The sequence below is a fragment of the Corvus hawaiiensis genome, chromosome 7, assembly GCF_020740725.1.
Source record: "Corvus hawaiiensis isolate bCorHaw1 chromosome 7, bCorHaw1.pri.cur, whole genome shotgun sequence".
NCBI classification, from domain to species: domain Eukaryota; kingdom Metazoa; phylum Chordata; class Aves; order Passeriformes; family Corvidae; genus Corvus; species Corvus hawaiiensis.
In genome coordinates, this window is record NC_063219.1 from 18300855 (window position 1) to 18314386 (window position 13532).

A 13532-nucleotide genomic window follows, 5' to 3' on the forward strand; every position below is an offset into this window, starting at 1 on the left:
TGGTGTATAGATACAATTTTTCAAAATTAACAGCACACCCTGGCTCCCATCACCCGTTCACATTCGCTGAGTTCGGCCTCACTGTAATTGCGAGGGGGTTAAAGCACTTCGTATGAAGCCTAATGGGCTCGGGGTTGGTGTGGGCTCTAGCAAGGAGCCCTCTCATGCCAAGAAAAACAAACACGAAAACTTCGCTCAACATTTCCTCCTTGGAGAGTGTATGTCCACCGAGAGACCAGGGCATTTTCCTCCGGGATACGGCTCTGCCTGCAAAGGCTACCTCTGGCGTCAAGGATCCCAAGGATTTTGGATTGTACAATGCCGTTTTATTACCGACGGAAAGGCTATTTCTAGGAAAGTGTTAACAATGAACTTCTGAAAAAAAAAAAAAACAAAACCACACACCAACAATCCAGCAGACAAAGTGCCAACAAATGCGTTCACGAGAGACTGGGCTTTTAAAAATGCAGAATATGGCTAAGCCAGCACGAAATAGATTTCGATGAATTCTGAAAATAAGCAGAAAGCAGCGAAACCCTTTCTTTCCTCAGGTTCTGACCAGAAGTGTACACTGGAAGGAAAAAAAAAAACAAACCCACCAAATAAAAAAAATCTCAGAAAGACAGAACATGTTCGGTTGCTGGAGAACTTCCAGGAAATTCATAAGATTCACTTTAATTCTGTAATCTCTACTTTCATTTTAATAGATCTCCATAGGACTTTTAAAGAGAGGGACTTCATTCAGCAATGCCTTGGCAAGGTGATGTTAGGATATTAAAAATATCTCCTTTCCTCTTTAGTCTCTCTCTCTTTTAAAAAATAAGCATTCTCAGGAGCTAACATTAATCTCGCCTTTAAATAAAATACGTTTTTAACATTATGTTTTCTGTACCTAGAGGTTTATTTAAGAAAATCCTGGAATAATAATCGAAGATAAATTGTGGAAATGCACGTTTTTTATACTACTTTTTTTTTTCACCCGCGTTAAGGCTGTCCTTAAAGGAGTAGATAGATTTTCGTTCTAGGGAACGAATTCTGAATATCTTTGGGGTTTGAGTTTTTTCTTTCTTAAAATTATGGCACTTTTTAAAAAGCTCGGATGCATTATAAAAGATTACGACCAAAAAAAATTTCTTTTAAAGTGGCATATTTCTCCGGCACGTCACGGTTATGGGTTATTTGTTTAATAAATCTTTTTGATGCTTTATTTTCTCATTTGGAAGGCCCTGAAATCTTATCGTTACTTATATATTAGATATTTTATTAGCAGTGGAATTATTATTAGGGGGAAAAGAGACTGGAGCACCAGAGGCTGCGGCATTGCAGCGCCTGGGCGCGCCCTCCTGTGGCCGCTGCCCGCCAGACACCGGGAATTTTCTCTCCAGGTCTTTCTCCTCAGCTCAATTTGCTCTCAGTCATGGGTTTCTTCCTTTCTTTTCAAATAGAAACTTAACGCCGCTATCATTGAGCATTTATGCAAGATTAGTGCTACGGTATTTCGGTTTCCGTGCCCCGCTTTTGCCGTGTCTTAGCATTTTGAAGGCGTATTAATACTCTGAGACAGAGTGTGAAAGCACTGCAGGGAAGAGAAAATCAAACGGGTCGTTCTCGCCCTGTGGATTAAGGACCGGGAGACACGCGAGTATTTTGCTATGAGGTCAGGCAAAATGCTGTGAGGAATTCCCCGCGACTTTGTGCATTTCTAGTTAATGGGCTTTGTGGGGAAACTGCATAGAAATACCGTCTTTCTCCTAAATTACGACAAATTTTTAAAATTTTCTTCTAAGCAAACCCCCCCCCCCTTTTTTTTTTTCTTATGAACTAAAAAAAGAAAAAAAAAATTGGGTCGGATTCCCAAGGCACGGAAGAGAAAGGGAGGGAAGTGAGGACCCCCCCCGTGCTCCAGCTGGCAGGGATTGGAGCAGGGTACGCTCACTGCAAGACGCCGAGAGCTCACCTCGACCCAGCCGGGATTTTCTTTGCATTATGATGCATTTGCTGATATGGCCAGCTATGCGGTAAAAAGTGTGTGTGTGGCTGTGCGTGTGTGTGAGAGAGGGCGAGGGAGGGAGGGAGAGAGTGAGACAGAGTGGGTGGTGGTTGAAAATAACAGAGGAACCTTAAGGCGCCTAATTATTCAGAAAGGTTAAAGGTGATGACCTTGACATTTTGGAAGTTCAAAGGCATACACTTATGTTTTTCTTGCTAAAGTGTTTTAAAAAAATTTTTTTTAGTCATGCCTCCCTCCTCTTCTATTTCTCTATTTTTTGAATTCTCGGTCTTTTCCTGACTTAGTTGGCACTTTTGCCTTCCCTGCCTGCGAGCGTAGCGAGAGCCACCTCGTCCTATTCAAAAAAGGCAAATTCTTTTCTCACTCGTCGCCTTTATTGCACATTGCGGAAATCTCTTTTTCACCCACCAGAAGGTGTATAATATAACCCAATTAAGCTGTTTAGAACCTCGGGTTTTATGGTGTTGTCTAGACAGTTCAAGGTTTTGTAAACAGCCCAGCCAGGTCACGCAAGATAAAGCGGCGAGGAGAGGAGCGGATCTCCTCCGGGTGCCGGCCCCCGGCGGGGCCCGCCGCGTTCGGCAGCGGGCTGAGCTTAGCTCCCGCCAGCGCCGCGCTCCGCTCGCCCTGGCCGGCAATCAGATCTAAGAGAACCACCCCTCTGCTTCCAAAGTGTTGGGGGTGGTTTTGTGGTTTTGGTTTGGGGTGGTTTTTTCCTTTTTTTTTCTTCCTTTTTTTTTTTTTTTTCTCCCCAACTAGTGCCAATTGTTTATAGCTCCCTCTTGTCTGACTCTCTCGGATCCCTCGGTCTTTCTGCCTTGCTCTTCACTAACAAGTAAATAGTCATTGACGTTGGGGATTGACCAGTTAAACAAAAAGCCTTTTTCGTTGTTTATAGTAATGGTAGCACCATCAGAAGTGATGGTCTGCAGACAGCCATGTTGGCTCTGTCTCACAGCGAACGGGGAAGGTACGCATACCTACAAAGGGAGAATTAGGCATCTGTACTATTACTTAATTAAAATGCGTTTTAAATAACCCGGCTAGGCTTCCTCATGTTATTATTTAACTGAACTTGGCTCTAGCCCGGAAAATGCTAGGATCCTTTGGAGATGGAAACCCATACAGTGCACGGAAGCTATAACCTTAACTTTGCTAGAAACCATTTATTCACATGAAAAAAACAGTGGCCCATGCTTTTGGATGACAATAGAAACATATATATATATATATATTTTATATATAGCGAGCGTACATTTACCATCTCTTAAATAAACCGCATTCACTTAAAGGGACGAAAGTGTTAGCCTAGCTCAAAAGCAACAACAGAGCCCCCCCCGAACTCAATGAATTGTAAGCAACAACTACCAGACACACTGCAGGTCCATTGCTGGTACTGTGGGAGAGGGAAAAAAAGCACCTTTGGCGAAAAACACTCGAGAGTGGACAGCTGGATTTACCCTAGTTTCCCCTTATCAGGAATCTGCTCCGCCAAGCCCCGAAATCTCCAGTGGCCATTCAGCGTGGGGAGTTGCACATGAAAATGAAACTTTGAGTTCCGCAGGGTGGATGTGTCAAGTAAACAAATTAACTTTTGCATTCAGATGGTAGGTCAGAGAGACCGAGATATTCTTTGTTTTTCTTCTTTCTTCCTATTCTCTTGCTCTCTTTTACTTTTAAATTTTTTCTTTTTTTTTCTTTTTCCTTTTTCCCCCCTTTTTTTCTTTTTTCTTTTTTTTTTTTTTTTCAAAACAAGGGATTCCCAGTGAAATACTGGAGTCGATCTCTGTTCAGTTTCTTTTCTTTCATCCTTCGATTCTGGAACCAGATTTTAACTTGCCGGTCAGTGAGGTTGAGCATTCTGGACAGCTGCAGTCTCTTCTCTTTGTTTATGTACACGTTGAAGAAAAATTCCCGTTCCAGTTCTCTTATCTGATATTTGGTATAGGGGCACCTCTTTTTCCTTGATCGCTGGGGAATTGCTGAAATTCAAGAGAGAAGAATCTGATTTACGCTGTTGCTACGAACATGCTCAGCTAGGATTTGATCAGAGACTTTGATAATATCCCATTGCCTGGAAAGCAGCCCTCTAGCACTTCAAAAAATATTCCTGACGCTTATAATCTCCGGGTGACTTAGCAAAAAAAGCTAATATTTCCCAACTTCTCCTTAAAAGAGAGCTCTTCGAGCAATACAGAGAGATATTTAAATGGGCTGGAAAAATTCCAAGTTTCTCAAACTCCTCTCACACACACCCCCCGCCCCAAACAAACGAAGATCTTAAGCTCTGAGCCGAAGGCAGCTCTGAGCACTACCTGTGAAATCTCTCCATCTCCCCCCGACAAATCAACAATTTAATAACAATTAATATCCTCTTCCAAGAATACCTTAAGCACACCTAAATTGGTTTCCTATCGTAAACACGCTTTACAACGGTAAAGGAAATCTTATAGGATATATAAAATCCTTTGGATGCTTATAAAATTGCACATAAAATGCGGCTTGACAAAGTGTTGGCCTTGTACTCTTGCCCCCAATTTACTACTGATACCTACCTGAACTGTTGCTCTTCTCTGCAACAGCCTCACCAGAAGGGGAATCGGCGCTGTTTGCTGGTGTCACTTTCTTCTCCTGGCTGGAAGGTGTTTTACTGCAAGTGCTGTTCTGGGCTTTCAAGTCGCCCTTCTCCGCGTCCCCCTCGCTCTCGGAGTGCTGCTGGTACGGGGGTCCGGGGGCTGTCTCGTAAAACTGGTCGAAGCCTTGCGGCAGGATGCCGTTCCTCCCCACCGAGCTGTAGAAGTTGGAGGCGGCAGGAGACGGTCCGTGGTGGCCGCAGACAGGGTCCGTTTTGAACAACATTTCCGTCCTTCTGTTCGCAGGCTGCAGAAAGTCTCTGTGCATCACCTCTTCAGCTGAGTAATAAGGAGCATAACTGCCCCTATACTGCCATTTGCTGCGCTCTAATCCGTATTCCCTGAATGCTACTTCACGCACAGGTTGAACATGAGGTAAATTAGAAGAATAAGGAAAAGTCATTTGACAGGATGACGATTGAGACAAAAAAGAGGGTTTCGTCGAGAAATCTGAGGGTGAGACATAATAAGCGCACCCTGGCAGATACATATTGGATGTGCCGTGACTGCAATCGTCAAACTCAGTCATGTCTTCCTTTTTGCGATTGCAAGCAACCAGGAGGCTTCAATGCATTGAACAAGATCCATCTATTGCACAAGAGGGTTTGGACAGGATCAACTAAGAAAAAATCCCCACCGTGTGCTGACGTGCAATTCATCTTGATTGATTCTAGTGGTAATTATGTCACGTGACGCGATGTAGAAATGTCCTTATATCTATATCAGCCCCTCGGAAAGGCTCCTAAGATCTCTCCAAAGAGCCCTCCCAGCACGGGGAGGCGAGCGCGCCGTTTGTACAAATATAGCCGGTTTTAAGTCTCATCCTTTCAGCAGGCGATGTGAGATACACGTAGGTGGTGCGGCGGATCACCTGGGGCCGCGCCGCCCGGGCAGGCGCCTGCCCACCGCCGGAGCCCGGAGCGGAGCCCCACGGCGCGCAGCCCCCCGCCCGCATCTCCGCCCGGCCTCCCCGGGCAGCGAGGGGGGAGCACTGCCACCGTCGGGGAAGGCAGCCCCCGGAGCGAGGGCTTGGGGCTCACCCGGCACCCCCGGCTCGGAAACGTGATCGCTTCCTCCTTAGAGGGAGCGATACTCTCCGCTCAAGCAGATGATGAGCGGGTGGGTGATGGTTCACTCAAGAAAGCCAAGTCCCATTCACACATTCGAGTGTACGACCGGATCTGCCCGCCCGGCTCCTGCAATCCACAGTTGGCATCAAAACCGGTCACGAAATTCAAAGCCTGAGTTTCGATCACCTCGTTTTCCCTCGCTTATAAGCCCAAACACTGCGCACTTGTGTCAGGGCGCCAAACTGAAATGAGAAATATGCAAACAGAACATCTCTCAGCAGCCGGATTTATGAAAGGGAGATACTTTTGGGCTCTCTGTAAGGCAAAGAGCTATGGCAGGAAAAGTCCACCAAGCACGGTTTCCTTGGGAAGCAGAGCAGCAGACAAAGTGACCTCTGTTCCCCTGCCTCCAACTCCCACCAAAATGTTCATTTTCATTGGAAGGGAAAAGCAAGACTTGGGAGCAGGCGACACGTACAGCAGCCGCCAGCCCCGCTCCCGCCCTGCCTTCGAGGGCTCATTTTTGCCAATTTTCCTTTTTTCCTTGAAATATGATTTTGTATAGGCAAGCATAAACAGGGCCGCAAAGGCTGAAAAGAGAAGGGAATAAATACACGCCAGCAATAGCCCTATGCTCGACCAAATTCCTCATTCCAGAAACATTTGCCAGCTCTCTATGGGAATGGCTTTTTTCTGCCACTGTACAGCATAGCCAGGTTAGCTCCACCACATGTCACTTGAAATAAACCCGAAATCTGGGCGAGCTCCCCACGCCGAGCACGGACGCCTCCGGACAGCCCGGCAATCCCCGGGCGGAGGCTCCGGCAAGTCGACAGGCCCCACATCACCTCCACAAAGGCAGCCTCCAGGTCCCATAGCAAGCGGAGAGCCCGGCAGGTGGGGAACCGGCCCCAGAGCGCTCCGGGCAGCAGGGGAGAAGGCCCGCGGGCTCCCCGGCTCCTCGAGGCTGCCGTGCCCGTTGTGGACTCGGCTCCGCTGCGACAGGCGCCTCCTGCTCGCCCCCGGCTACGCGATGCGGAGAGGCTCCGGGGGCGGGAGCCCCGCAGCCCGGGCTGCGCCCCGCACCCTGCCCCCCGCCCCGCCGCCGCCACCGCCACGGCCCCTCCTGCATCCCCTGGCTCCCCAGAGCAGTCGAGGGCTACCCAAGGGGCTTCCATGCTGCAGCCCAGCTTGCCCTTTCTGAAAATAAAAAATACCAAAGCCAGGCAGATATTATGGAGCTCATTCCTAACCACCCCACCCCACCCCCCCTCTCCCCCCCCGCCGCCGCCCCTTTCTTTCCTTTTCTTTGTACAGTTTTTCTTTTCTTTTTTGCTTTGGTGCCTCACTCGCAAAACACCTCAAACGCCACACATTGCTCCCAGCAGATAGACTCTCGCAAGTTGCTAGTTATCACTAGAAATCAAAGCACAGAACCACGATTCCCTCCCTTAATCGACTTTCGAGCCCTCTTGATTCTGCTGCAACAGAAAAAACAACCTCCCAAAAATGATGTCTGCGCAGTTAAAATGGCTCCTGTGTCACTAATTACCCTGGACCTTGCAGCAAAGCATGGCAGGGCTCCGTTTGGATTGTGCTCCCCCCCCCCCAAGGTTTCTGATCGCCTATCTCGTCAAGAGAGATGGTTCTGGAAACCTATGGATCTTCATTTTCTTTACCGTTCAAACAACTAATTACGCCTTAGCCAGAATGCTTCACCTTCTTTTCGATGCAACAAGCCTAGCATCAATTAAATTTTGGCGCAGGAACCAGCCGGTTTCAACTAATTCAAGTTCAAAGACATAGCGACGATTTGTAAGTACGAAAGCCCTTTTATAAAACGGTCCTTTAAGAAGCGATCTAATTTGGGGAATGTGAGACCAATATCACAGCAGAGACCCCGCTGGAATAAGGCAGAGCTGGGGGTCCTCGCCTGCCAGACCGTTTTCACCCTGGGGTCGGTCCCAGCCCAGCTCTGAACATTACAATAACACCACCACCACAACTCCCCCTCCCCCCCCCACTTTTTTTTTTTTTCTCTTTTTCCCTTACGCAGATTAAGCAGCATCGAAACATAAATGCAAATCGTGTACACAGTCAGGCGAATACTTTACCGTTAGGCGTCTTGAAACATCTGCAATCGTTGCCTGGAATCACCAAGTATTCAGGTCCAAGAGACATTTCCAAATGCTCTCCGTGGAAATTAAGGCGACTTGCGTAACATTTGGGCTTAAAAATATACCCGTTCCGGCTGGAGAAGATGCGGTATTTTTGTGCCACCCAAGATAAGACGCTAACTTGACCTTAACTTTGTTATGGCGCCCCTAGTATCTGGAGAACGTGAACAGACACTGTCTGGCAGTTCTCGTAAAAACCGACTGGAGAAGAGATTCTGAGTCATTTCATTTATTGCCACTACAGTTCTGCAAGAAAGCTTTTCCTCTCTGCCAAACTTTAATTATTTATGCTCTTTTAGGAAGCACAAAGGCATCCAGAGCCATTCCCAGCAAGCCGAGTTGCGTTTGCAGCCTTATCAAACGAGGAGGAATGGAGAGCCTCCTCGGAAAGGCTTTATCATGTTTAGGCTGCCGTGGAAATGCAAAGATGTTTGAGTAAATAAAGGGATGGACCGTCTCCTGCATGCTGCGGAGGGACGCGGGCGTGGGCGCAGCAAGCGGGTGCCCGCTGCTCCATCCCGCCCCGCATACACCCGCGAAGCCGGTACAAGGGGCACCTGATAAGACACCCGAAATAATCCAGTCGAAGGGCGTGGAGTACATCCACCTCACACGGGTGCATCTCCTGCACGCCCACCCGGCGTGTCGCACACGCTTGTGCACACATGTGCCCAGGGGACAGCTCGGGTGGGTGTGCACAGGCAGAGCCACACAGGCAGGGCGCGCCCCGCGTCTGCAGCTCTGCCACGCGTGTGTGTGCCTCCCACGCCCGAACCACCATCCTCGCCCACTGCTTCAGAGGAAGGGATGAAACCTGTAGTACGGGCACTCGTGATGAAATCATGCAGCATTTTCTACCGCCGATGTGTCTGTGTGCAGTGTGAGCCCACAAACACGTACGTCTGAGTGTGCACACACGGTTACACACAACGGGCACTGCTGAAATAAGTGCATCTATAGATACACAGACGCGTACAGAGATATATAATACAAATACTTTCTCAGCAAACTGCAATTTAGATCCTACCTCCTCTGTCTTTTCTCTCTCCGTAGGCGATTTAGACTAGGAGCTTCACAATAAGCCATCATCGTGGATCAGATACGTTTAATAAATAATATATTGCCTTTCACGTATTTTCACCCGAGGTTCCTCTTCGGATTTCACATCACCCATGTAATAAAGAGACGGGTTGTACTGGGGAGGACTAGGATAGGGAAGAACACTGTAAGGGGTCCATTTCTCATGGACTGTAGCCGTCTGAGTAGTACTGCAGGAGAGGGTAAGAAAAGGGGCTTTATCTGGTTTTTGCTTTTCTCCTGGCTTGCATCATTGGGGTTGCTCCTAGTTTTTTTAATTAGGCAATGCCACTGGATGAAGAGACCCTTATTGTCCGCAATGCGTCAACTCCCAGCACAGAGGATGAACGTATTGAAGATTTGGAGGGACCAAGGAGTGGTTCCTGTGGCTTTAGATGGTTAGGTGTGCATCCCTTGCCCCCGGGGAGCTGTCACCCGGCGAGGCTTCGTCCCCGCTTTCCTACTAGCAGCCACCCCGCCATGAGCGAGGTAGGGTTTTGTCTGCATAGGGCAATGCGGTAAGAGCGGCGACAAATGCTTTGGGCTGGTTTTCCTTCTCCCCCCGAAACACCACCCGAGCGTTACCTTTGGGGCTCACTGGAAAGCTTTCGGGAAAATGGCTTCATCTCTGCCCGCCTAGGAATCCGGGATTTATCTCCAAAATCATCTGGACTACCGTGCCCTCGTGAGCAGTACTTGCAAGGACAGGAGTGAGTAGGAGCGAAGTTCAAATATGACTATGAAATAATGGGTTTATTGCCTTCGGGAAGGCTATAGCCCTGTGTAAGTAGGTAGCAGCTTTGTGCCGTTCCCTGCGGTTGTTTAGCCTTGTTGTATACGCCACGAACAACCATATCTCAGCCTACTTTACATTCCAGAAAAGAAGGAAGCCTCTGCCAGCCTAATTATTATTACCGTTGGGAGGCGTGGAAACGCTCTTCGTTGAGAAACGAAGACTTAGGTGGCATTTTAATACGGACCTAAAAATCCGTGAGATTTTTCTTTTAGAATTTATATGCTGAGGTATCAGGCTAGGGCAATGTGTAGTTTCCTCAGGCACTGGAGCTCTGGCCAGTCTGACTGCTTTGGTGCTGCAGAGGCCGGCGGCTCTCGGCAGAGAAAGCCTCTCATCAAGATGCGGGGAAAATCGATTTCATTCTCGTCCCAAAACCATGATCAAAAGGCTCAGACACTGCTACCAGCCCCCTCTGGTTGGGTTATCCTCTGAGGTCTATACCTGGGCAAACCCCGAACCGGTTCTCACTTTTCCCTCATAAAAATCTGTGCAGAAACGGCCATGGGGACTGACTGGTGAAACAATCAATCCCACCAAAACCTCCGTGTTGTCCCGTCTCCTGTGCCTGCAGCACCTCGGGGTGAGACGTGGGCCCCAGCCTCCCCCAGCCGCGCCGAGCCTGTGCCTCTGCCCCGGCACCGCCCGCTGTCTTTCGCCTGTTTGGGGCAGCCCTTGGACAAGGCCAAAGTCAGGAGCGCTGGAAGGGCAAGGCCCGGCCCGGCCACCTGGGGAGGCCCCGGCGCCCGACTCCGCGGGCCCCTGCGCCGCCGCGGGACGCCGCGCTGCCCCGGAGGCGGCTGGCGCACGGCGAGGGGCAGAGGGGAGCTTTTTCCCGAGAGAGAAACCTCTCGGCCGTGCCCGTGGAGCAGCCCTGCCCGCGGCCCGGGGGCGGCGGCCCCGCCGGCGGGCGCACAGGGGCCTCCCGGCCGTGCTCTGCCGTCGGGGCGGGCCGCCGCCAGCGGAGCGGAGCCGAGCGGCCACCGCGGAGCCGGCGCTCAGGTTACGCGCGGGCCTTGCGCGGCTGTCACGTGCACTCTCCGCCGGGCTGCGGTCGGATCTGCGGCTCCGGGGGCTGGCGGGGGGAGGGTGGAAAGGGGAAAAAAAAAAGACTGAAGAAAAAGGTTTATTTGCTAACCACTTTCCCCATCGCTGCTCGAGCAGGTTACTCCAAACCACAAAACAAGCCGGCGCCGCAGGCTTGCCCTGGCGTGCAGGGCAGCAGATGAAGGGAGCAGCCGGGACTCACAGAGCTGAAGTCTTTACTAGGCGTTATTCCTTTATTTTGCTGCAAAATGGTGTTTACATACAGATAAAATAAATCGATCTTAGTTTAGCACCGCTTGTTCTCCGGGGAAAGAGAGGGTAAGATGCAGGAGAAAATCTATATAAATGGAGAAAGAAAGGTAAAAAGCTGATAATACATGTTTCCATGCTGGTCCGGCTCGTCTTCTTCATCTTGGCTAAGAACTCAGCGTTGCCTACTTACGCAGGGATCCTACGCGTTTCGAGTGGTAAAAAGACACGCTCCCCGCGTTTCACTGGCGCGTACGCTCTACTCTAGGGGTGAACACTCCGGGCACAAGTTCATGCAGGAACGGGCGGACTCTGCTCTAGTACATAGAAAGAGCCTGCTCTCGCATTACTACTCTTTTCTTTTTCATCCTCCGGTTCTGAAACCAAATTTTAACTTGCTGATCGCTTAAATTCAGTCTGCTTGATAGTTCTTTCCTCTTCTGTCGGTTAATAAACTCATTGAGGAGAAACTCGTTTTCCAATTCAGCAATTTGTTGTTTTGTGTATGGTTTCCGTTTCTTTCTTGATCTCCCCTGGGTGGGACACCAAGGCAAACCTACAACAAACACGTGGATAATTTAGTGGATCAAGTCTGGATATGCAAATATAGGAATATGAAAAAAAGCCCCGCAAAATAACAGAGCTAAATTAGGTCAGAAAATTGGGCAAAGCACATTTGACAGCACAATTTCTATCTAACCTCCGAGTCAGTTTAAGCGATTTTCGCTCCGAAAGAGTTACAGAGAGGGTTACAAAGTAATTACAGGCATCTCTTAAAAAGAACGTATAGCTAGGTCGCTTCTAACTAAAGGGAGATATTTAAGGCATACCATCCTGCACTGAAGGTCTGAGGCATGACTGGACTGCTGAGGGCTGAACTGTCAGGTTCAAGTTGACGGAATTCTTGATGTCCTCCTTTAAGCTTGAATTGCAGGAATTCACTTCAAAAAGAGCAGCCGAGCCATGCAAACTTCTCTGCAGGCTCGAGTGGTCATACTTGACGGGCTTTAAGTTGGCTGTGTGAGTAACAGTTGGTTCATTTGCAAAAGATTGCCTCTGCCTGCATCTCTCCTCTTGTTTGGAGCTCGCATCGTGGGCGTAATATTTATTGTTGTCTTCCAGGCACTCCTTGTTGCCGTTGGAGCTGATGTTGATTGGAACGGAGCCGGGGAGGTAAGGCTGCGCCGCGCCGCCGAACGCGTGGCTCTGCGGCTGGGCTGCGCACGAACTTGAGCAAGTCCAGGGGATCGAGCTCCGGGGGTAGGAAATGGTGGGCAGAGCCGCCAATTGACTGCCATTAGCCCGCAAATTAGGAAAATAAAAGGAATCTGGAGATTGCAAATTCAAGAGAGAACCAACGTAGCCAGATCTGTAGAGACTGCGATCACACATTTCCAACAAAGGACTTCAGCTGTTCTTACAGCGGTATTTAGTTACAACAGGGAATAAGCGGAAAGCCTGAAACGATTGGACGAAACTTTGCAGACAGGTTCTTCAAAGCCGGTAATTTCAGCACCGCCTCCAGCGACCGAGCCACAGAGCCCCCCCTTCCCCCCCTCTTTTTTTTTCTTTCCCTTCACCCCCACATTTTAAAAGTCTTATGATAACACTTGAAATATGAAAATATCGAGCTCGCAAGGGGGAGGGGAAACCATGGTCTCCGGTTCTATAAAAGTGGCCGGGGCGGGTTGGCAGAGCTGCGGCGCCAGCGGGGAGATGAGAGGAAAACAAACATTTGCCGAGAGGACAGGGCAGCCCCGGGTGCAGCCCCCGTGCCGGCGGTGTCCCCCGGCTGGCAGTACCCGCCGGCTGGCAGCACCCTCCTGGCCAGAACGATACCCACGGTAAGAGTGAGCACCGAGGACTGGAAATAACTTGTGATGTCTATGAGATGTGAATGTTTAGGGCACACGTATCTACTTCTGCCCCTAAATGCATGATATGCGTCTGCATATGCGTGCAAATAAAGTCTTAATTGATCGGATATTACCGGGATAGTCATTCTGGCACACAAATGACGAGTATTCTCTTAGGTCCGCACGTCTGCCCTTTTTACCCCTTTTGCCTTTCATCTTCACTTGGAAGCGCTTCTAGGCGAGCAATGCTTCTAAAACTCGGAGTCTGTTTTGTCTTTAAAATACAGTCAAACAAACATCAACAGAGAATAACAACAGCAACAACACGGAATTACTTGAGCAACCCTCTGAGATGAAACAAATAATAAATAAATAAAATCGAAAGGCTTCAAGAAAGAAAATGCCAAGGTCTGGTCTTCAGCAGACAGGGTGTGAATGCAACGGCGGGCAGAGGAGACAGTCAGCCTCAGCTGGGTCGTCCGCTGCTATGTTCCAGGCTGTGTGTGAGGGATTTTTCTCTCATGAGAAGAAAATTATCCCTCACTGCTTTATTACTGTGTTATTTTGGGGAGTTACACATATTTTTACATTTTTGACTGATCAAACAAGAGCCCATTTA

The 13532-nt window shown here is 49.1% G+C and overlaps 2 protein-coding genes across 2 annotated transcripts; both read right to left on the reverse strand.

Moving 5' to 3' along the window:
• Nucleotides 1-3757: 3757 nt before the first annotated feature.
• HOXD11 (homeobox D11) lies at nt 3758-5173 on the reverse strand. Its single transcript, XM_048310147.1, has 2 exons — nt 4567-5173; nt 3758-3993 (listed from the first exon to the last, which is right to left on the reverse strand). Exons 1-2 carry the CDS (start codon nt 5171-5173, stop codon nt 3758-3760), a joined length of 843 nt encoding a protein of 280 aa, XP_048166104.1.
• A 6201-nt stretch (nt 5174-11374) lies between these two features.
• On the reverse strand, nt 11375-12449 carry HOXD12 (homeobox D12). The gene is made up of 2 exons (XM_048308650.1): nt 11888-12449; nt 11375-11613 (listed from the first exon to the last, which is right to left on the reverse strand). The coding sequence occupies exons 1-2, from the start codon at nt 12447-12449 to the stop codon at nt 11375-11377; spliced, it is 801 nt and encodes a 266-aa protein (XP_048164607.1).
• Between the last annotated feature and the right edge of the window lie 1083 nt (nt 12450-13532).